Source organism: Bactrocera tryoni, chromosome 2 (genome assembly GCF_016617805.1).
Source record: "Bactrocera tryoni isolate S06 chromosome 2, CSIRO_BtryS06_freeze2, whole genome shotgun sequence".
In the NCBI taxonomy this organism is placed as follows: domain Eukaryota; kingdom Metazoa; phylum Arthropoda; class Insecta; order Diptera; family Tephritidae; genus Bactrocera; species Bactrocera tryoni.
In genome coordinates, this window is record NC_052500.1 from 45,135,422 (window position 1) to 45,161,695 (window position 26,274).

General features: G+C 34.0%; 1 protein-coding gene across 4 annotated transcripts; it reads right to left on the bottom strand.

The window, feature by feature from the left end:
• Window positions 1–407: 407 nt before the first annotated feature.
• On the bottom strand, window positions 408–25,095 carry LOC120768907 (G1/S-specific cyclin-E). Of its 4 annotated transcripts, none has more exons than XM_040095671.1 (8): window positions 23,503–23,744; window positions 23,272–23,431; window positions 22,937–23,217; window positions 11,417–11,484; window positions 8,892–9,381; window positions 1,432–2,624; window positions 1,138–1,363; window positions 408–1,044 (listed from the first exon to the last, which is right to left on the bottom strand). In XM_040095671.1, exons 3-8 carry the CDS (start codon window positions 22,988–22,990, stop codon window positions 772–774), a joined length of 2,304 nt encoding a protein of 767 aa, XP_039951605.1. In that variant the 5' UTR covers window positions 22,991–23,217; window positions 23,272–23,431; window positions 23,503–23,744; the 3' UTR covers window positions 408–771. The 4 variants fall into 4 exon arrangements, with proteins under 4 accessions (XP_039951605.1, XP_039951604.1, XP_039951606.1 ...); XM_040095670.1 differs by having other exon boundaries at window positions 22,925–23,217; XM_040095672.1 differs by lacking the exons at window positions 22,937–23,217; window positions 23,272–23,431; window positions 23,503–23,744 and adding an exon at window positions 25,038–25,095.
• Window positions 25,096–26,274: the final 1,179 nt, after the last annotated feature.

Genomic DNA, 26,274 nt, shown 5'->3' on the forward strand with positions numbered 1-26,274 from the left:
AAATATGAATCGAAAATATAACATGAAAAATTTCAAATCTCTCATCGAATGCTGTTTTTGGAATGTTTCACTAAAATTATGACTATGTTGTTATAAGATATGCACGTTTTGGATAGCGTTCGTATAATAAAACATATGCTTAAAAGATGCATACGTATATATGTATAAGTGAGCGTATCACCATAATCCATAGGTGAAGGCGATGAAATGTGTGTCCCTCAACTTATGACAAACTATGTTAGTGTGTTAGTAATAGAAATATTGGCCTGAAATATAATATATATAGAGCGATGAAATGCTAGTTTATGTTATTTTTTATTGTTACTCATGAGTGATTTTTTGAAATGCGATAATCCACTTAGGATGTTTTTATATTTAACTACAATTAAAAAAAAAAAACAGATTGCTTTGCACCATAAATTTGTGGTATTTAACTACTTTAAACAATAACACCTTAAAACGGCACATTAATCATATCCTCTAAAAATGTTGCAAGTAAAGATATAACAACAGCTCGCAAATTAACTTACTTTCAATGTGTTAATTATTATTTACATGTTATTTTAGTAGTTTAAACATAAGCCTTATAAACATTAAAATTATTTATTTTTTTTATTTGACTACTACATTAATGACTAAATTAAATTTAATTTTGCTAAACGTTTAAACGTATAATATATGGTATTTATAATATTTTGAATAATTTACTTGATTAGATTGTTTGTAAGGGGTTTTCTATATATGTATACTATGTATTATTTTACTTGAGGTTTACGTGAGCACATTTTTTTCTGCACTGACTGCAACTTCAATTGCTGAGTTTGTAGATTTGGTTAAAGAGTTTTTACATGTTTTAACTGTGGTGCTTATCCGTTGAATGGAAGTTGGATCAGGATCTTCATCGACATCTGTCACATCGACCGGTTTTCGACTAGACGCCGGAGGCGTCAACAAACCATCTGGGCATAATAAACCAGTAGCTGGAGAGGCCTCCGTACGGTTTTTAGTTGCCAAAGCAAGCTCTTGTAATTGTGCAGTGCGATCCTGAAAGTTACAATAAAAAATATTGAATTAACTCGCTCAGATAATAAAAAACGAAGTTTTAAAATTACACACAATTTAATTTATAAAACTTACAAACATTCCCATTGATATTGTGTGCGTTTGTATTATATGCGAGTCGTCGGTTATAATATTGGGGCATATATGACCTAAACCGAAACGATTTGTGAATTGTTCATTTTGTTCCGACATGGGCAGGTAAGTAGACTCTTCGCGTACAACTTCGAAAAAAGGTCGCATCCAGCGCGCGCATGGCTCAATCGTTTGCCAATCGAATCCCGAACAACGCAACGCTATCTCTCTATAATGAAAATAATATTCAATGCGTATAATGCGTTTGTTCTAAATAAAGTCATAATGTAAATATACCTATTGAAAGTGTGACTCATGGCCGCTGCAGCAATAATGGAATAACCATAGTCGGCAATACCCAAATCCAGTGAGCATAGGTCCAATAATTGAGCAGTTTGTACAAATTCCATTCCTGAAAATTGCGGGTAAATAAAAGCATCGTTCTTATATGCCTCATCTGTTGTCACCGTTGATTTGGCTTTGTATGTGTTACGCTTAAACGACGCCGGAGTACGGTTATTCACATTTAATTGCATGTAAACACCTAACCATCCCATTGGTGTAACCGGATTTATACTCCATTCGAGCGTTTGCAGTAGCAGCACTTCATGTTGCAATATATCTGATTCCTGGCATGCGCCATCCGTCACATAGGCGAATTCACCAATTTTGGGCGGGTATATTTCTTCAACTTTCGCAGCGACAAAAAGACAAGTTATGCCAATCAGTTGCAGATGAGTCTTCTGTACATTCTTTTGCGTACTTAGATAGCGGTCCAAGTAGTCCACTGCCAAGTAGTAGGTTTCGCGATGTAGTTTGTATACCTCGCAAACCTCAATCAACCAATCAAGCAGGATAGCACGCATACGCGGCTGTAAGCTGGGATGTCGTTCCAACATTGAACCTGAGCGTAAGCACGCTGCTTGTTGGTCCTTTTTGCACATCAATTGCCAAACATCATATGCATTTGCCCAACTTAATGCAGGTAAGGGACATTGTCGCAACTCTTCTGGTTCCGCTGCCGGTGTCATACAATTATATGGTGTACCTGTATAGTCATCGTCGTATGCCTTAACCAATTTTGTTTCGACAATTTTATCTGTGTTTTCAGTAATTTGGCCAGGGGTACGTTCTCCTAATTGGGTGACGGCGTGCATTTTATATAAATGATACGCATCTTTGAAACAACTGGTTGAACATTCCGAAGATGGTGATGTCGTTGCAGATACAATTTCGTCATCCTCCACGTCGATAGCTTCATCGTCTGGCCGTAAACTGCTTGGACTGTCGGGTATGCAATCCGCAGTGGCCTCAAAGTCGGTTCCGGCTGAGAGGTAGTCGCAAGAACTGCGCGTGTCGATTTCATGAGAGAACACATCAATTGGCGATGGATACACCGATGACGCCACAGAACTTACATCACTTGTATATGGCGAGGGTAGCGTTTGCTTGCGCTTAGCCGTCGGTAAATCGCAGCCTAGGTCGGGATCCTGAAATACATAAGAAAGATATGTTAAATTTCTATTTATAGTTTGATACTCAAAAAAATGTTTAACACAAACGTAGAAAATGAAAACAAGATTAACATAATATTTAGAGTAGTTGTATTGGTTTTAGTTCTTATCCTAACTTTATATTTCAACTTGTAAAACATTTTTTTTAATTTCGTAAAATATTTGTTTATTTTTAACTATACCATATCAACCAGTTTTCTCTTGCGCTCCCACTTCATAATCACATAAACTCAGTTCAAATCGAACCAGCTGCAAGATCCTCTTTAAAAAAATAATAACAATAACAACAGCAACAATATCAGTTTTTGGTTTGAGGAAATCCTTTTCTCATATAACGTGGGTTAAAAGTTTCGCATCAGCCCGCACAAATGAACAATATCAATCAATCAATCTTCACTACGAAAACACAATATATTTAGGCAAACAAAAATCTGTATAATTCGTGGCCATTTCTGTTGCAAGCGATAACTGATTATTGCAATTTTTCTTGAATTATCAGAATATTTATAATCATATGTATTATATTTGGTTTCAAAATGCTTCTTTGGTTTAGCTGTATCGAGTCGTTTCACTGGTTTGTACTGCACTGTTTCACTTCACGTTTTCTCTGTTTTCTATTATTACATTAGTTGCTTCAATAATTGTAAAAATATTTAACTCTTATCCACTGTTTTTTTTTTTTTTATCAACCTTAAAATAGAGTTGGGAAGCTCTAACTCTGTTCACTGAAAACAGGGAGTAATATTTAAATGAGCACAAGTTGCGTACGCATTGACTTTCCTGGTTAAACTGATCGTGTGCAGCGATCGTTGACGTTACGTCCTGTGTGCAACGGTAGCGCAGCAAATAGACAGCTGCAATGAGAGTTGCTTGTACTTTAACAGGCTGCATTCGTTTTTGCCTGCAGCGGAAGGATACTCAATCGAAATTGTTTTGCTCTCCTTCTAACACATACGAAAACATCACAGGCATGTGAATTTGTGAATGTGTAAGAAATAAAAGCGAAGAAAATTGAGGATATTATGCACAACGGCGATATATACATACATATATACATATGTATAAGCTGCGGGTCTCAGTAGGCAGCCGTAAGATGTACGTATAATGCATATGTGTGTATCTATGCTGGTAAATATATGTATATACATATGTATATAAATGGATTTAGGTAGTTCGATTAAATAAGGATCTGACAGCGAAAGCCAAGAAGGCTACACATTTTCTTTTGTATAAGTGTTTGTGTTGATTTTGAGTTATTTCTTTGTTCGATTTTAATCGTTAATTTTTTGTCGTTCACGAGATGCACCAAGGTAAAGTTCAGGTAAATCACACTAACAATTCTGATCACCAGTTACTTGTTTAGAAAATTAGGTTTGGAATTCTTGGAGGAGCGAACGAGATAATGCAATTTTCTTTAAACCTCTACCTATACACTTACATTAGCGGTTAAATAAAATATGTCAAGGTTGCGTACGTTAGAATACTATATTATAATGTACGTTTTTATTTTTCAATAATTCATTTGCACGATTTTTTTCCTAAAAATTTGTTTCAAAATCAGCAAGACAGATTATCATAACCTTCAATAGAAAAAGTAAATGATCTTTAAAATTATAGAAAAGACTTACTTTTCGCGAACACTTTGTAGTTATTTGGAATGGTCAAGGGAGTATGAATTACAAAAAATGGACGGTATTAATGAAACTATGTTTTATTGAATTTTAGAAACAATTGTTAAAGAGTACCTTTGTTCCTATTTATATGCAATTCTGCCTTTACTTAGTACTATTTGCAACAAATAGAGAACTATTTGACATATACATGTGTATATGCACATTTGTAAGAAAAAATCTGACAAAGAAGTCAGCGGCTACAATATCTTCTTAAGAATACACAAAGCAGCAGCTGCTGAGGATGACCTATCGCTGATAAGGGTGACTTATAAAATAAACATATGAATGTCATATGACTAAAGTTTCTGCACAATTAAAACAAAAAATAGTACCACGCTACTGTAAAAGTACGTTATTCGTTGAAGACGTTAGCAATAAACCGTTACAAATGTTATTGAGACATTTTGTAAAGATATTTTTGCTACTATTTTTTAATTTTCAGGTAATATTTCCTAACCGATGAAAGAGGTACTTTAGTTTTGTCCAGTTAATTTTTAAACCATAAATGTTTTTTTGTTTTAACTTATTTAATTTTGAAAACTGAAAATGAAAATCTTTATTTTAATAAAAATTAATAAGCAACCCATTGAAACACGTCAAAATTTTACATTTATTTATTTTTATAGTCTGAAAACAGTTAAGTTCGAACTGAACCATAGTAGAGGGTGCTTTAGTTTTGTCCAATGCTGTATGTATGTATGTGCAATTGCATAAGACAAAATGCCATCAACTATTATTAGTGTAATTTAATTCAAAAATCTAAACATTCAAATAGTAATGCATTTTCAATGAGGAATTTCAACTTTTAAAAAGAACTTTGAATTAGCTGTTAATCTAAGATTTTATTTACATAGTTAGACAGTACTTAGGTTAGAGAGTATGTTTCACCTTTTTATAAATAGCTCATACATTACGAGTCTGTGGCCTGGTTTATATGGGGTCTCTGGTTGAATGGCGCAACAGAAAACTTTATATTCAGCACAACATTTGTTTTGAATGCAACAAAAGATAATGTTTACGAATAGGTTCCTCACATTCCAGAAGTTATTATGGAAATCTTCAATATTGTACCGAAAAAGCTTCAAGAAGTCGCAAAAGTTTTGATAGAGCAATTAAAAAATCTTTATAATATCTTTGGATGTCCAATTTATACAAGTGTCCCTACATTTTTCAATACTAAAACGTCCAAATTTAAATGATTGTGCTATGGAAAAAACTTACATTGTAAATATTTTTAGGAAATAAAATGTTAAAAACTAGCTAAGGTATAAAATGTCGGATTTGTGAGACCGAAAGAGTAGATATTCACTATATGTATGGTCATTCTGGAACTTCACTTTATTCTATATCTCGTTTCTTGAACAGTTTGGGTTCGATTTATAGTTTTAGAAAACGCAATATTGAAAATTACGAATATTATATTAGTATTAAAAATTTTTCCTAGGAATACTTAACATGATTGGATCGCTCGCTTGTTAAGAAAACTTTATGCAAATATCAGCAGATGTGTGCATTGCACAACAGCAAAATACAAGGAGCAAGAAAGAAGACTAAAAAAAAACAAACAAATAGAAGAGAGGAATAGTGAAATAAATTGGTACATTCATATATGTATGTATACATTCCAACACAAAAATTGTGCTCAAATATTTAAACTTAACACCAACACGAGGGAATGTGGGAAACGAAGAGATTTGTAGTTATGTATTTATTTTTCGAAGTAACAAAAGTAAAAATTGAAACACGCGCTACTCGGGCAAAATTGAGTTTCAGCAATCCAAGACATAGAGACAGGGAGGGAAATTTCAGAAAAGGTTAAATTTTGTTAGAAATATTTAAAGGAAATACATTATAAATTGTCTGACTGCACCCTCTGAAAAGCGAAAAGAAGCCGCACATCAACGAACGAAGAGAAAATGCAAACAGTAGAAAACTCCTTGGGAAGGGTGTGCAGGCGAGACTGTGACTTGAATAAAATTCGGCATCTGCGCTCACACACCGAATACCTATACATCCATACATATACACACACAGACGTTGTCTTCTTTTTGAGCAGTTGCGCATGCGTGAACACCTTGAGCGCAAAGAGGGGTTGTCAAACGTCGCACGGTTACTTCGCGATCCCGCTGCTATTACCGAACACTCCCCGATGCATAACTATGCACTTAAGAATGTATGTACATACATATACATATGTGTATATACTACATAGCAAAGCATACAAACATACAATGTATTTCTACTACGTTTGGTAAAGAAATGTTTAGTGAAAAAATCGTTCGGATGTCTTACACTCGTACATTTCATACTATGTGCGCATACATACAAATATGTGGTGACCTTTGTTTTTCTTCTATGTATTTTTGTTTTTGATGGAAGCGCGAGGGTTCATGTGTTATTTTCACAGGATAATGCTATAGCAGAGATATGACTCTAATCAGCAATTACAGAGTACGTTATCTTTGGTCAGAAAAAGCAACTGACAAACGAAAGATAACCGCCGCATGTCGGTTGGATATTCAGTGCAATTGAGGCGAAAACACACAGTCTTCAAAAGTTATCACTGAATTGGAAATGGATGCGTCTATAAAACTAGAGTCTAATCGTGCCCACAGAAAGGATACGTACATATATGCCGTTACATACATATGTATGTATATGTTTGTATATACTATAAATATGTTGTTAGACCAACGGAACGGAATTTATGCCTTACTTGTGAGAATATATAATTAAATATTCATAGGGACGACATTTGGCCCATTCAGGGATAATAGTTATGTATGTAGGTAAGATGGTACACGGTTAAGGAAGTAGAAAGTTGCAGCTTTCTACAATATTAAATGGTTATGTAATGCAAAGAAAAAATTACAAAAAGTAGTAAACAGTTACAGACATACATACATATGTACATAGTAGGTTTTAAAATAATGCTTTAAAACAAAAAAATCGCGTCTACGGGAAATGTTATACGGATAATTCGAAACAAATTTGCCTAAGAAACTATGAAGCAAAAACAGGTTTCGAAGCAAGTTTATATATGTATAAATATTACTGATTGACCAACATTTTGGTATACAACTTGTAAGAACTAGTATATGGGAGTTGAGGTATCGACCCGAATTTATATATTTTGCCAATACCACATACTATTAACATGCCACATATTCCTTTCCCACGACAGTCAGGTCTACGTAACCGGGACGAAGCCGAATTTTTTATCCGGTCAAGGACAGTCAACTCGACAGAATTCTGCCACAACAACAACAACAACATGCAACATACTAATAAAATATTCCTAGGGCTTCAATAAGGTACCTTTTACTTTAATGGCGTGTTTTTAGAGTGGCAGTGGTCCGTTTACAACCATCTACAGATACAGACGACAAACAGACAGTCACTCGGAATTCAACTCGTTTCGTCCTAATCATTTATATGTATGTTGGTACCTTTATCTATCTCGATTAGTTTTAGGTGATACGTACAGCCGTTAGGTGAACAAAACTATTACACTGTGTGGCAACGTGTTGCAAGAGTAAGACTTTGTTCATAATTTTAAAATTCTCAATTTATCCCTAAAAGTAATCCCTCTTGGCGCCAATAAACTTGTGCCAACGTTTTTTAAATCCTCGAAACAATTGTTAAAGTAAATTTCCGGAGTAGCCTTCAATGCGCGTAGCGATTCTAAATTAGACAAATACGGTGGTTGCGGCACGATACTGGTTGAAAATTTGGCGAAAAACTTACGAAGAATCTATGCAGTGCGGTGCATTATTGTGGTGCAATAACCATAATTCGTCTTTTTACGAAAAGCTTTACGCCAACAAGGTATAACAATATATTTATATATATATAATAGTATTAATTCCGAGTGCACCACACCTCGATAATCGAAGAAAACTGTCTACATAATCTTGATTTTTGACTGCTTTGACGGTTTTTTTTCGGCTTCGGCACACCTTTGCCTCTATATTTAGCCCATTGATCGTCTGTTTCCATGTCGCAAACATAGATCGAAAACTAATCGCCAGTAATAATACGTTTCATGACATTCTGGTAGTCAGAAAGCATGTTTCACAAATATTGACGCTTCCAAACGTGCTTTCACTTTTCATAAGTCTTGATCTTTCCAAACGGTTTTCACTGATCCTTCCGATATTCCAACGATGCCAGTAAAAGATCTCTGACTTTTAATCGTCGATTCTCAAGTACAAATTCCTTTATTTTATTAACGTGATGATCATCACTTGATGTTGATGGCCGTCCTGGACGTGGTTCGTCCTCAACGCGTTCTCGACACTATTTGAATAATTTATACCAATCAAATACACTTGCTCGCGACAAACAATTATCAGCGAAGGTCTTTTCCAACATTCTGAACGTTTCGGCACCAGAAATTTGATTCTGCACACAAAATTTAATGGAAATGCAGTTTATTTACTTCAGAAAGATAAGCGTATACTAAACACTAACTTTTTGTCCTCAATATTAAGCGGGCATGATATTTTCACATTTAAGACTTATTAATATAATGTTGTAATATTAACACAAATACATATATTTAACTTACATGTTGCGCTTCATTAACAGAATCTTGTCTTTTACGCTTGCTGGTTTCCCTGCGATTATTAATTTTTGCATACCAGTGCGAGGTATCTGTAGATGTAGTTGGCACTGGAGACCAGCCACGTAATAACACCGAATCTATGGAAGACGATGATGGTGATGTTGACGACGCTTCAATTGCTGATATATCCGCAGTTTCCAATGACGTAACTGTAGACTTTGACGGTGAGCCCTGTAAGTGTTTATATTGTAACGATTTCGACGTTATTGGTGGCTGGAACCAAGAGGACGTTGCATACATTGGCGTTGTATTAGAGTTTTCATCAGTTGACGTAATTTTTCTACGATTTTCTACATTATACGGAAGTTTACTTTGACGATGCTTTGTGGTATTTTGCATTTTATAACTCTTGTGGTCACTTTTGTTTTTATGGCTACTAGCTGGTTCACTAGGATTTACAGTACAGATTTCGTTACTCCGATTCTTTTCAACCCTGCAATGAAACAGAAATATCTGAAAATAAGTCTTCCTTTTCAAATCTTCTAATAGTCAATAAAAGGTTGGAAAATATATCATGAATTGGTTGGATCATATATCATGAAGAAATCCACCCAGATTTTCCGATACACAATAAGAATTCAATTTCTCTCATAAATTTTGAGGACGGCAAAAATAATTCCCAACATTATTCTGCCTTCCCATTTATATACGTAAAATACGGATACGATCAGCGCCGGTAATTCACATAATTGCATTTCATGCGAAATTTACATTTCTTTACATCTTATTGGTTTATTCAGGTGAATATTAGGTATATGTGCATATATAGATACATTTCTACCGCACCCAATCCTATGCATTTCCGCCTTAATTCTCCCAATATGGCTGAAGTGCAGACGAGTACAACTGATTCCGAAAGCTGTGTATCTGATTGTAAAGACTCTCTTAATCGAATCGTACGCGGTACTATGGTGTCAAATTATGCGCGAAAATAAATTGTAATTTATAGCTTGAACATTACGGCAATACCCGGAAAATGGTAAATTTACTTATCTTAAAGACTCACCTCATAAATTGTTTACTCGTTAAGTCTGTCTAAGTCGAATATACTTTAATAAATGTACTAAATATGTATAACTCGTTGATTTTTTAAGCAATCATTTCATCCGCTTGAGAAAAACCAAATTAATACCCCCCGTCGAATTTATCTGGCTTGTGAGTGTTTTTAATTTATCTTTATAAAAAAAGCAAATACATTTTTATTATATTTACAAAAATGTTTATTATTTTATTACATTGAATAATGATTTTAACTAAATATCTGCACTTAATTCTGCCAAGAAATGGTGGATTTTTTCTGCTGCCTAACTATTCTATGAAAAAAACTGCTAAACTTTTTGTGGATATGCATATGGATAGGCACTTAACTGTTTTAGCATTATCCTGCAAATGATGGCGTTTATGGCCGATCCAAATCATACAATCATGCTTTATGTTTTCTTCACTTCGTTGTTAAAGTATGAATTGTTAGCAAAGCCCGGAAAGTTATGTACACCCATATAAACTTTTCACATGTTTTTAAATTTTACTCCCACAATCTATTAACTAGTTAAATATGCGTCTTGCAGGTCTAGAAACTTTGACCAAAATATTATATAGCAACAAAATTCCCACTATTCTTCTATACGTATTTGCTTTACAGGCGCTACATGCATATCAACTCAAACGCCGAGGTGTCAAAACCATTGGTATGTCATACATATTATGGCAGTTATTTTCATAGAAATTTTCCGCGTTCCTTGTAATACCTCCATAACTATTGGAATGGTACAAAGGGATATAATTGCTGTTATATTTGCATCCCTTTAGTCGTTGGATGTAAACATATGGTATGCACGCAACGCGCAATCAAAAAAACGAATGCCAATAGTGCACGAGCCTGATGTGACGCCACATTAAAGCGGAATATGCAATTATTGGCGGAATGACGATGATGTTGTTAATTGACTGCAAGTGGCTTTGACTTGTCACCGTTGCCGACGGTGTTGCTGCTGACATTTTGGCTGGTTCTTGCGGTTTTAAAATAGTGACACACTATGCCTTCTATATGTTGGGGTGGGTGATTGATGTAATTGTTGCAGTACGCATGTTCAAATTTCATAAGGATCACCAAATTAATTGAAGGTAATTCCATACACACCCCTATTTGGTCATTGTGGTTTGATGTTATAGTCCATAATCACTCAGTCATTTGGCCGAAAGGTTGGACGCATAAGCGATTTTGCCGCTAAATTCGCTGCACATGTAACTTTATTGAAATACTTATTTAATAACGGGTTACATTTTCATCACGATTTTATGGACTTTTTCAATTAATATAATTTATTAAATATATGTCTTTATTTTTGTACATATAAGCACATCCATACATATGTAGATATATGTATGGGTGTAACCGAATATATACAAATAGAAAAATTAAAAGAGTTTAGTAAATTAATCAAATTGTAAGCGCATATTTTACTCACTTATTGTAATATGTGTTCATGTTATAACTCATTTTTGACTTGAGCGGGTATTTCAATTCTTTAATTGACTGAAAGAAAACAACAAAAGTACAGAGTTATTAAAAAAACTATAACGATTATTAAATTAATTTGGTTTACATTTACGTATGTATGTATTGAAAGTGTGTTTACTCTCTACTAAGGGCAAATATAGTTAGTTGTATATTTATTTTCCAATCGCCACTCTGCAGACATTTTTAAACCTCATATTTTTAATCTTATAAAACCTATTAGCCATATGAAGGCGCTTAAAAATGTAGTTTGGAGATGAATATATAGTATATGTATGTATGTATTTATGTACACATATACATATGTACATAATTATGTACGTTTTAAAATAACGGACAACTAAAATTCCAACACACAGGACTTCAAAAAGTAGAAGGTGTCAAAAACAGTGCCTGCATCACTTTTAATTGTTACATTACTACATACAGGCACACAGAAAAAAATAAGATAATACTGATTATGGAAAAGTTGAATTGCGATAGACAGACTGTCTTTAAATTATGTGGCCATATGTCACGTCACCTCTCGTAATTATTTGTATTAAAAAAATATAGCGATAACACGGACCCTTCAAAAAATCATTAAATAAATGAACAAACGATTAAAGACGCTATTTTATAAACAATTGTGTCTACTGTGCATATATGTACATATATATTAGGTTGTTAAATATCTTCCTTCCGCCTTTTTGTCTTTTGGTTTTCGCGGCTATCTATGTATAAAGTGCTACATAGTTCGTATCTGGCAATACTATACATATTTGAAAGGTCTTGACATAACCTACAAAACGACGCTATGCATAATTAGTTTGGATATTGCGTTCAACAGTTATAGACGGGTAAACATGGAGTACACTAACGCCGAAATTCGCGCTATTTTAAAGTTTCTTCCTTATAAATAGCAATATTTTTAATGACAAAAGTTTTAAAATATGTCTTCACAAGATGAAATAAAAATGACTAATGCGCATCTGTAGGATATACTACATACATATGTATGTATGAAGATGAAGGTATCCACGCAGTTATACCCGGCAGCTGATAAATTCCAACTTAACACATCCCCAAATTAATTTGGAATAATTATGTAAATAAAGCAAATGAAGTGCAAGGCTTTTGAATGATAATTGAGTGTAATTACTAAAGGAACCGGAATATTGTGGCCTGTAAGTTATATATTAACTACTTTGAAATAAAACTCTTATTAAACCGCAATAAAAAATATATTTTACAGAAATAAAATTGAATAATCTGCGAAACAAAGTATTAGATAACTCACATTTTAGCACATGATTATAATTATCGCTAAAGCAATAAAAAATCCGTTAATTAATTTGTTTTCCGGTCTAAGGCCCTAAATAGGAAGCAAGCGTTAGGTTATGTTCACATCAGTAGTACTCAGCACTTTTCGTATTTATATATTTCATTTTGGTCTTGTTTCTATACTCTTGCAACATGTTGCTACAGAGTATTATAGTTTTGTTTACCTAACGGTTGTACGTATTACCTAAAACTAAGCGAGTGAGATATAGGGTTATATATACTACAAGTATATAAATGATCAGGATGACGAGAAAAGTTGAAATCCGGTTGACTGTCTGTCTGTCCGTCCGTCCCTGCAAGCTGTAACTTGAGTAAAAATAGAGATATCTTAATGAAACTTGGTATGTGGGTTACCTAGTATAAAAAAATTCGAATTCGGAGATGGGCGTAATCGGAATACTGCCACGCCCAAAAAAATTTTTTTTAAAGTGGGCGTGGTCCCGCCCTTTAACAAGTTTAATGTAAATACTATCTCTAACCAAATTTTGTGAGTACAAATCTTATAAAAAGTTCTACCGACAGTGTGAAAATGAAAACGGAGGATGGCAACGCTCACTTCCCAAATAACGGTGCTGTTAAATATTACTAAAGGCGCGATAAATCAATAATTAAATACGCCAGAGACATTAAATTTTACCACTAAAATGGTATGAGAGAGCTTTATGGGAAGCGCTGTGTAAATTGGACGATGGGCCTGGCACCGCCCACTTTTTGGTGAAATTCCTTACCTCGGGACTCGACCAACCGATTTCGACAAAATTTGATTAGTGGTATTTCCTTTATATTCTTATGTCACAGTGCGAAAATGGACGAAATCGGACAACTACCACGCCTTCTTCGCATATAACACAATTTTAAATTCCACTTGATTGATTAAGTTTCCAGTGCACAAATCAAAAAGAAATTAATATAAAGGGATAGTGTTTGCCACCTTATGACCAAAAATTCTTTAAATCCAATAAAAACTGCTCAATCCCCTGGGCACTGAATGTGTGGACCCAATGCTTATAGTTGACTTTTGATCGAAAATGTCGGTCAATAGGTGATACATATAACTGAAATTAACGGATAATCCTTCTCTTATAATGATATGTCTGTATGTCAGAAATGGGTTGAATCAGACCAATACTTCCCTTAGCCCCCATATACTTAAAATAAAGATTTTCAAACTTCCGGGTGACCTTGTACCGCATATGTATATCGGTAGGTAAATAGATACATTTTAGCAAAAACTTCGCCTAGCCCCTATATAACTAATACCAGGGTTTTAGAACATCCAGCTGACTTTACTCTATATGATTGGTCTTACACCTTAAAGTGTTTCCCTGGCTTTGCAAGTTCCAAGAGTATAAAATCTTCGGTTGCACCCGAACATAGCTCTTCCATACTTGTTTGTTATTACCCCATACCTCGATTGGAATTTTTTTAATATGGGTATATGGATGCACAAATTATTGTATATATGTACATATAAGTATATTCTGTATGCACTTGACAGAAGTAAATATTCAAACATGTTTCTATACATATGAAGCTACATACAGAAATGCATTGAGGATAATTTTACACAAACAGAACTAAAAATGTACACAAATATGGTATGCATATAAATCTGGGTTTACATACTGACTTTTGTTGCTCATAATGGGAAAATTCCTTTTGGTGTTGCGATTAAATGTAATGTCAAATTGCAACAAAGCGAACTGTTACGATCAAGAACACATAGCGTGCCACCCGATCACGAACATTTCGTTGCTCTTAGACTTTCGTCGCCCCCTCGCCTACAAGATACGAGTTAGGGCAACAAAGATCTTCGTGTGCAAACGCATACTAAGTTGCTTGGTGGTTGTTTATTTAATGGACGTATTTTTCAAAGCAATTTTCCCATTGAAGAGTTCTTAGAAAATCTCGTAGGATGTTGCATTATAGAAAAACCTCAAATCTTCAAAGAAAATGAAAATCATGGTCAGTCAATAATACATTAGCAATAACTAAACGGAGGCAGAGCGGCATTTTGGAAATAGTTATCACACAACTTGTACATGTTACTCAATTATTTTGAAATTGTGAATTGATCGAGTTGTATAATTTGTCCATCAGCCCTATTATCATGCATTCAGAAAAATCACCATCCTCACTTCGGAGTAAGTAGACAATTGAGAAGTAAAGTCATCTCTCGACGAACAAAAACCAAATTCTATAAGTCACTCATTATTCCCGTCTTGCTATATGGTGCAGAGGCATGGACGATGACAACGTCGACGTTGCGGGTTTTCGAGAGAAAGGTTCTGGGGAAGACTTATGGTCCTTTGCGCGTTGGCCACGGCGAATATCGCATTCGATGGAACGATGAACTGTATGAGACGACATTGACATAGTTCAGCGAATTAAAAAACAGTGGTTACGCTGGCTAGGTCATGTCGTCCGAATGGACGAAAACACTCCAGCTCTGAAAGTATTCGACGCAGTATTCGCCGGGGGAAGCAGAGGAAGACCTCCACTCCGTTGGAGGGACCAGGTGGTGAAGGACCTGGCTTAGCTTGAAATCTCCAATTTGCCCCACCTTGCGAAAAGAAGAAATCGATGCGCAGTAATAGAGAAAATCGCGCATCACAAATAAAGTTGATGTTTTTTGACATTTACATACATAAGTATATATGCATGCGTAGTCATATGATGGCGTAGTCAGTTTGATAAATTTTGTTATTAATTATTTTTTTTATACTAAATTTGCATTGAATTAAGAGATTTTGCCAAAAAAAATGTACTTATGATGGAAATTATATATTTTCCTATAGATACTGAGAGGGCACACATAGAGCGCACTAATTTTAAAGTTTAATATCGTTAACGTCGTTGGCTCTTGATTTACATACTGTAGGCGTGATTGTAGTCCGATGTCGCCCAATATAGCATACGGATGTTGGAATAATGCGTAATTGGTTGAGTAATTCCTGAGATATAAGATTTCACCTAAAGGTTAACGGTGTGACGCCCATTATCCAATTTCGAGACCGGTTAATATGAGCCAATTGCTTTTATATAGACTGTGAAAATAAATGTTTCTAGAATTTATTTTACGAGATATCAACGGAACAATGCCCAATTTTAGAAACATTTTAGCCAATAGATATCCATGTTCACTGATATCCCAAACAGAAGTTGAATTTTAGTTTGGCTTAATTGTATGGTTAATGAAAATGGTCGTGGGTGCTAAGGGCAGATGGACAGACAATCACCAGAATTTCAATGCGCGTAGCATCTATACATATATATACATAAATCTCTATCTGCTCGAATAGTTTTAGATGTTGCAAACGGCAGTTTGGTGAACAAAACTAATATTCTCTGTAGCAACATGTTTCGAGTATAAAAAATGTAAATATACTTTCAAATGCTATTCGTATTTAGGACACCTCAACCCAACGGTGTCTAAACTAACATTCAAAGTGTTGTAGATATATGTTTGATGGCGAAGTAGGTTCAAATTGGTTGGTTCCAAAAGTCTTTGTGTTATTTGTGTTGCCTGTTTGTATTATTTAATCTTTGGAACAGGTTAAAATATTAATTGTAAAAACCTATAAGCTGGTAATGTACCTGTAAGAAATTAAAGAGAATTTGTTTCAAAGATATGAAGCAGTTTGAATTATAAAAAAATATGTTTCAGATATCAAGAATATTTAAATTTGAAATAAATTCTTTTATTTTTCACAAAAATTTTACATAAATATGTAAATATATAGCAACTTTAATTCTCTGATGACATTTTCATAGACTGGCATATTTAAATCATTTGAAAATTGGTAAATACGGAGTGGTCGCATATTGTTTATAACAAACGAACACTTAAATCGATTTGTACACATTTTTTTCATTAGGTCAAGTACTTTTCAGAACTGGAAAAGCTTAAATGGGCTTAATGATTGCCTAAGTGCGGCCGTCAGCGCTTATGAGCCTCCTTCTTCAACCAACCTGTTGTAAACTTTACAGGCACGGTGAAACACGGAGGAGGCAATGGTACATGTATAAAAAACGTTCAGATTATTGTCACTAGCTGAAGGAAGTAATTTCTTTAAAATGGATTTATCAAAACAATGATCGGAAACGCACTGCTATTTGTGGTTTGTTAGTAACAGGATGGAGGTTTTGAAGTGGTTCGCACAATCTCCTGATCTAAATCCCATAGAGATCCTATGAAAAATTGTAGATCAGACAAGTAAGGAAGGGCTAAGTTCGGGTGTCACCGAGCATTTTATACTCTCGCATGATAAAGTGATAATCGAGATTTCATTATCCGTCATTTACATATTTTTCAAATACCGTATTTGTGTAAAGTTTTATTCCGCTATCATCATTGGTTCCTAATGTACATATATATTATAAAGAGAAGGCATCAGATGGAATTCAAAATAGCGTTATATTGGAAGAAGGCGTGCTTGTGAACCGATTTCACCCATATTTCGTATATGTCATAAGGGTGTTAAGAAAATATTTTACACCGAATTTCATTGAAATCGGTAGAGTAGTTCCTGAGATATGGTTTTTGGTCCATAGGAGGGCGACGCCACGCCCATTTTCAATTTAAAAAAAAAACCTGGGTACAGCTTCCTTCTGCTATTTCTTCCGTAAAATTTAGTGTTTATGACGTTTTTTGTTAGTCGGTTAACGCACTTTTAGTGATTTTCAACATAACCTTTGTATGGGAGGTGGGCGTGGTTATTATCCGATTTCTTCCATTGTTTAACTGTATATGGAAATGCCTGAAGGAAACGACTCTATAGAGTTTGTGAAATATGTACAAAAAACTTAGTAGGGGGCGGGGCCACGCCCACTTTTCCAAAAATATTACGTCCAAATATGCCCCTCCCTAATGCGATCCTTTGTGCCAAATTTCACTTTAATATCTTTATTTATGGCTTAGTTATGACACTTTATAGGTTTTCGGGTTTCGCCATTTTGTGGGCGTGGCAGTGGGCCGATTTTGCCCATCTTCGAACTTAACCTTCTTATGGAGCCAAGAAATACGTGTACCATGATTCATGTTTCATCATGATATCTCAATTTTTACTCAAGTTACAGCTTGCACGGACGGACGGACGGACAGACGGACGGACAGACAGACATCCGGATTTCAATTCTACTCGTCACCCCGATCACTTTGGTATATATAACTCTATATCTGACTCTTTTAGTTTTAGGACTTACAAACAACCGTTATGTGAACAAAACTATAATACTCTCCTTAGCAACTTTGTTGCGAGAGTATAGAAATTAGACGTGGACATTTTCAAAATAAGGACGGTTTATTCACATAAGTAAAGGAAGCATGGAAAGGCATTTCCGATGACACATTAAATAAATTAATTGAGTCCATACTCTGCCGAAGCGCAGCTTATTGAAAAATAAGGGATACGCAATTATATGTGACCTTGTCTACGAAAAGGGAGCTAACGTGCGAAAACTAGTTTTCTGGGAAACAGCTGTTAAAAATAAACAACTCGTTTCGTCAGTTTCTCGTTATCTCATTAATTGTTCTCCTTTCCAGAGGCTTCAAGGACGTCCAGTAAGTGTTGTTTTTGGTCGGAATATTATTATAGTTCATCGTGTAAGTTGCTAGTGTGGAACATTTAAAAAAGTAACACATTAAAAACACACAAAAGTACACACATACATTTTTAGGGAACTTTCAAACAAGTTATGACTTTTTGGATTCTATCACGTGAAAAAGCATCTCATCTTCCATCCGAATCAACTAAAAAGTGAACATTGATTTTTTGACACCTAAGCCCCCTTTCGGCACGATTCCGATTACTTTGGCGGAGGGGTAAAACAACCGAATTTCCGTATAAATGGGGTATGTACGGATAGGGGAGCTTCTCCAGAGGAGGAATATCCAAAAATAATGTAAAAATTACTAATATTTTTTAAAATATTCACGATTAAAAGCTCAAAAATTTGCACTAAGAAAACATGTTATTTCTCTATGTTTCACAAAATTTTTTCACATTTTTTACTTTGTATATTTAAATACACACTCTAAGCTTTGAAATAAGCTTACATTTCACTTTTATTTTGCTATATTTTACCTAACATTTCACTTTTATTTTGCTATATTTTACCTAAATTTATTAATTTAAAAATCACTTAGCACACTCATCGTTGAGAAAAGGTTAGATTGTTTACAATTATGAGGAAAACGAGCCTTGCCACATCTTAAACAGTAAATATGTAGGATTTTTAACAATTTTTCTTTGTTTGTTTTATCGCGTGATTTGTTTTTCTATATTAACTATAAAAAAAATACTTTCTACATATGTATATGTGTAATACGTAATTTATGTGACTGAAGTACTTTCGCGAAGTACTCCTTTGTGCGTTGGCGGCCTTCGGCCGCGCTTTAAAAAAATAACCCTGGTCGAGCGAATACCCGGGGTGACTGAAGTACTTTCGCGTAGTACTCCTTTCTGCGTTAAAAATAAAAAAATATATTGACTTTTTGTTATAAAGTGGTGAAAGTGGTTATATTCTTTGGTTATTATGCACTCATATTCAAACAAAATTTAAGTTTTCGTTATAAAATGTATACATTTTGGTTATTATATCTGTCAGCGATTTCAATTTATTTTTTATGATACATTGGTTTGTATTTTAGGTGACGATATAAGTATGTACACATATGGTCAAAATAATAAGTACATACGTCCGTGTAGCATTCAATGACTAATAAATTTTCTTTTATTAATGTTTAAAGTGAAATAATATCATATTTCATTTCATATATGACTAAAATAATAAAAATAAAGATATTTGTAATAATAGTTGAAATATAAACTTAAATTTCTAGCAAATAAAAAAAAAGACTAAAAAAATGGCTGGACAAAATAATAAGAACATCGGGATATGTGAATGAAAAATGTATTAGTTTGAGTTTTCTGTCTTTTATTTGACTTTTAATTACTTCTTTCATCAGTATCTAGTATATCTGCCATTATTTTCAGTTCCTTTTAAGATTCGTTTTGGCATACTGGAGATAAGTTTGAGGTACGTATCAATTGTAATCTCATACCAGGTTTTTTCAACAAAATTCTCTGATTTGATCCTTATTTTGGAACGATTGCTTCCCAATCTTTTGCTTTAGCTCCCCCAAAAGGTTTTCAATTGGATTCAAGTCGGGAGATTGATATAGTCACATAAGAGACCTCACACCATTGTCCTGGAACCAATCTTTTACCAACGTCGAAGTATGATTAGGATCATTATCCTGCTGAAATTTCCATATTAGTGGCATACTTTCCTCAGTATATGGCAGCACCGTGTTTTCCAAGACATCTTTATATTGAAACCTATTCATGGTGCCTGAAATACGATGTATTGCTCCTACACCATACCACGAAAAGCAGCCCCAGACCATTATGTTGCCACCAACGTGTTTAACGGTCTTTTTTGTAGACTGTGAATGCAATTATTTGCCTTTCGGACGGCGAACATTCCCTCAGGCATCATTTCCGAACAAATTAATTTCTTGTTTCGTCGTTCCACAAGATATTGCGCCCACTTTTTCTAACCACTTGGGCCGGACCAATTCGCATGCGAATTGTAATCTTATCTGTATTTTTTTTTTTTTGCAATAATGGTATTCTTCTGGCTATCCGGGTAGGTAAATTAGCTCGATATAGTATTCGTCAGGTCATTCGGGAAGATATTGTGCTACCAATGTCGGCTGATATTATCCTTAAAGATACCAATGAGTCCTTTTTACCAAGAGTGACGATACGGTTGTCCTATGTCTTTTTTGATCAACCGCGAGTTTCAACATTCTTTTTCATCCTTAAGGCATTCTGCGCACGAAACACAATGAACGACCTAATGTTTTAGCGGTATTCCTAAGACTCTGGCCGTCTTTTATAGATTAGGATATATATATATAGGATTAAGACGATGTCCTTTTCCTCCGCCCTGCAATGCTTTTTTCTATCCATATATACATTTTTTTAGTTTTTAATGAGTCTTAAACATGGAGCTATACAACCTAAAGAGCAAACCATTAAAATAAATCACTCGATTTGATGAAAATCTGAAAATAATTAACAGTGTACTTATTATTTTGACCACTTAGAAAACGAACATCAACAATCAATTGCCACGCCCACTACAAAGAGTGGATTCAGCATTTTCTTTTCAATATAAAAAGTACTACCATATCGAATTTAATAAAATCAACCCATAGTAGTATTCGTGTACTTCACCATACATTCAAAATTCAGTCATGACTGCAGCCTAAAGGAATGTACTTATTATTTTGACCATATATTATTATATTTAAAATATGAGTTTTGGATATAAAGTGGTTATATTTTACGGTTATCATGCACTCATACATATTGAAACAAAATTTGAGTTTTCGTACTGTACTATAACCTTACACTTTATTACGTAACATTATTATATAATATTACTTATACATATGTATATATAATATTGTTACATAATATTACTAATACATGTGTATAATATTACTTATTTGCTTAATAAATTTAAAAAAGAAAATATCCATATGCATGAATAGAGGAATTTCAGCGAATTGCCTTGTCATCACATGGCAGCGCTCCATTTCTTCGTAATTTTTGGTAAACAAATGTTGAACCTCACGAGTGTAAAATGTGGATTTATTTAAAAGATTATAGTGTAATTTAATTAATTCTTGAAATGTTCGAATTTTGCGAATTTTTGAACTTTAAGGTCGAATATCTCGTAAACTAAACTATTTTTTAATCAGGAGGACTTCCTCTTTCCAACGGTACCTTCAAATCGCGGCGCCAAAGAAATCGGAATTGTGCCCCCCTTTCCGTAGACCAGGTCACATATATTGAAAAAATTTTTTTTTATTATTAGATATTTGCGTTTAGTTTTGTCGCACCAGAATTTTAGAATTTTTCATATATTAATTTTAATAAATTAATTAGTTTAATTTTTATTACTGTAGAAGGATGAATGTCCTAATAATAAGAAGAATTAAATCATTTAATGCCTAATTTATAAATTTAATCACTTAAAAAGCTAAATGCCAAGAATGCAGTTAAAAACATTTAATTTTTAGATTCCGTAAGTATTTTCAAATTTAAGTATCATAATCAATATTTTTTTAATTCCAAGCTGTTATAACCTTGTATTCTACGAACGTTAGGCGTAAGTAACATTTATAAAAATTACATAATATATCACGAAAGTATTGCCTTCGATTATTACATTAAAAAGCAAGAAATATTATATACACGCTTTCAATATAATAATTTTGTATATATTTGCTGAGAATACAATTTTTTGTCTATTTAAATATTCAAAAGCAATTCAACTCGAAAAAAATTAATTGAGTTGTTTTCGCCTTTCAACTATTTTGTGGCTGCCGACGATTGAGAACCGATATTGAGAGTTGACGTAAAGGATCCTCGCAGAATTTCTAATAAAAAATTTAATGTTTTCGAAAACCAAGTTGCAAAAACATGTAGTTACCAGAAAATTGATTTAAAATATAACAGACTTAATTTCAGATTTAAAAGTTACTTTAATAAAAACATGTAAGAAAGACGAATTTTTCATATACCTACACCCTGCCAGGATAAAAGTCATGGACCTTAATACTTCAAGGTGCATAGGGCTTGTAAGTTATATGGGGTCTAGGGCAAGTTTCCATTTTAGACACAGAGATTACAGAAAGACACACCCCCATTAATTTTATTTAAAAACTTACACATTTGCTGATACATAAGTATATGCGGTATAAAGTCAACTGGAAGTTCGAAAATCTTTCTATTAGGTATTGCTATTGATTCGATATTTTTGACAACAAGACGAAGTTACAATCCGTATGTAATCACTAACCTTTTGAAGGACTTAACGATTACGTTGTATTTATGGTAACAGGGAAACCCCCAAATACAATACAAATAAAACTGACCTAATTTTAATTTCCAGGAGGTATAAAATTTTAAGCCTTATCCGATCTTACATATATGTATTATATGGACTTTTATTCGGGAATTATTCAGCTTTTAGCATACTTTAGTCCAAAATAATAATGGTTTATGTGCATATTTTTATAAATTAAAGACTCAAGTAAGCTAAGGGCTTCTATTACCCCTTCACTAACTACTTTCCAATTGCGAAACAGAGATCTTTTAAAATACAAGCAAAAGTTAGCCATTGACTGCGCGCACTTCACAACCACAATACCGCAATGAAATGTCAAAACGTATAAACTGCATCCACGCGGCGAGTAATGCCTCGCATGCAAACGCGACCGTCAACATCGGGAAAGCTGGCGCGAAAACATCAACTTTGCCGCCGAAAATTTGGGGGCAAAGAATAACAAAAATAGACAATATAAGCTGAAACACCACCGTCGAATAGCTGATCGCGCACACGCATATGCTGAAAAAATTAAACACTAAATTTAAGAACATTTAGATTTGTTGTCATACATACCTTTACTTTAAAAAATAATATTCAAATGGCTGTATCTGACCTCTCACAAAAAAAATTCATTCATATTTAGCAACTTGCTTCTAAATCCTTTGACATTCATACAACCATATGAACATTTATACATAAACAAGCACATACACAGGAACGCTACAGAAGAATTCTAAAGCAACTATGCTTGGCTTAAATCAAGGAAATCATTGCTATTTAGGTAAACTGCATCAAAATACGAACCAGTTGTTATAATTGCGCCAAAACAGATGATCGGGGCGCCAAATCAACAGCAACAACACACACACCACTATAGCTACAATATTGTCAATTCATTTCGCACATTCCCCAAAAGACGACGACAACGTCAAGAGCGTACATCCAGCACTTTAATGGAGAAGCGAAGTTTGTAGGGCGAAATCTCATCAGTGAGAAAATAATACTATTTTAACACGACGTCAGAGTCAGTTGATCGACTGGCTTTGTTCGCCGTGTACGTACTTATTGAGATTCACGTTCTGTTATATCAGCTGTTTGTCGTTTACTTTTCCATGAAAGCGGCGGCACAAATAATGCCAACGCTTCCCACTTTGTGCCGGTCTGACAAAAAAATGATTTGATGGTTAATTATTTGCAAATAATCAAGTTTAGCTGTCTAAATAACTGTGTCCATTAGAACGTGTGCATTTTAATATTTGACAAATGTCATTTGAAGTCCTTCGCCTCCTTTGTGTTTACAGCATCAGATTAGAAGCTACGTAGCTTTTCCGATTTCAGATGTGCGAGTCAACATCGCGATGTATGGAAAAAGTAAGTTGTTTTTAAAAAATAACAATATTAATCGGCGTTGATTCTCTGAAACTATTACTCCACCAATGTCCTCACTCAGTTCTCATCCACGTATATTATAACGTTTAAGTAAGTACCTCAGCGAAACTATAGTTAACGATATCAATAAAACTTAATTTTTAAGTCTTTCACATTGTATGTATGTATATGTCAAAGACTACAAAAAAGTGCCGAGGGAAAAACTTTTTAAGATACAACACTATTTACAATACTAACAAATAGCAACAAATATACACTGAGTTGACACCACGTCGACGCAATTTCTGCGTTTTGAAAGCCAACTTTCGCACAATAATTCCCATATTTTATGAATGAAAATATCGGCATGTGTGGTATGAAATAAGAGGATATATATCCAGGAGTCAAATTCTTGCACTTTTCTTAAAATCTGGTCCGGATTTTACTAACTATCAACATTTCTATTAAACAATTTTGGCGCGCGCGGGCTTTTTGACGGCCGACATAACAGCGAAATGGGGAAAATACTTATCTGAAATGTAGCGACTCGCAGCGAAGTTTTTGCTGAAATGCTAATGCGCGCGAGAGAGTAGTCTGGAGGAGTGTATAACAACGACAGCCACATAAGAAAATTTTTTTAGAAAACTTTCTGGAGATCGAGAATTATAGCTACAATTGAGGAGTCATATTAAAGTTCCAAAAATTAGTATTATATATGAAGAAATATTGCAGCTAGATTAATACATATGTATATCCATTGTTTAGCTATGGAAACATAGTTAAGAAATTTAGCAAGCTCATGGGCAATTAGGGAACACCCAATTGCATATATAAACTTAGAAATGAATGCGATAAAACTGACACATTTGATCATGACACTATTGAATTCTTCACCTAAATAACGAGTGCAACTAGACCGATGTATCACCGTCAATACAATACATATCCTGCATAATGCACATTTTACTTACCAATATATCTTCCTGACAAATATTTCAGCATATATTCGGTACGATGGATTAAAGCCTTCGAGGTAAATTTCTCCTAATATATAAAGCTTTTCGTTGCTCCATTCAAAGTTTAAAAGGATGTTTATTTTTCATAGCTTTTCCAAACCAACATGAAAAAGGATAATCCAAAACTGCCACTCGAAAATCACAGGTTGCTATAACTAATATTTAGCACATAACCAAAGCCGTTCAGCCACGCGTTGACTTTTACTTGAGCAGAATTAACACCACAACAATAAAATGGTATTGGGTACTTCTCGTCGACACTTTAGCAACAGTAAAGGTAATATTCCTTATTCTATCAAACTGTACAATTTTACTTTTGCCAATTGTTTCCTTACGAATTTAAAGATTTTTTTAGAAAGAAAGCAGCGACGACATTATAAACCAGAACCGAGTGGCAAATTGTAAGCGGCTTTAGCTGCAAACAGCAATGCAAAGATGATGAGCTCTCTCACTGACATACCCACAAATTCGCCGGGAATAACCACTGAGAGGCGCGCTATTTGACAGCTGTCAGCTGATCATGCCGGTTCATTCAAAGAATAAACACTCTTAGGTTCTTGTCCTTGATAAAGTAAGAGGGTATGTTCAAAATCATTCTTTTTGGCAGTTATATGCGGATATGATTTAAAGAGTATTAGGCTTTGGATGAATTTAAATTGGTGGCACAACCCTAATTCTAAAACTAATGTTTAGGCTTTATTTGCTACAAGATTATAGATTATATGAGTATCTGTTAAAGCAAAATTATTTTTGTCAATTAAAAATCGTTTATTACTAAATTATTTATTAATTTAAACAAACAATTATAGTTTGAAATAAAACTAAAATATATATAAATTATAGATCATGCAAAGTATATGCGCAAATTTTGTTGATAATTAATATAACTTGTATAAAAACTTTAATAAACTAACGTGGTAAAATTGCCGACAAAGTGTTTGCACTTTTTTGGAAACTGCAGAGGAAAATGTTTTATGAAATGTTAAAGATTTATATAGTGTGCTAAGATTGTCAAACAAATTGATATCAAAAAAGGCAGAATTTGAAAAAAAATGTTGATGGTTTGCTCAATAATGAAATGATTTTTGGTTTTCCAAATTATGGTTTTCATTCGATCGCAAATCTAGCTAGGTTGAGTTTTAATTGTAGCCAATTTAAAAAATTTGTTTTGAGGCAAACAGGGAAACACTTT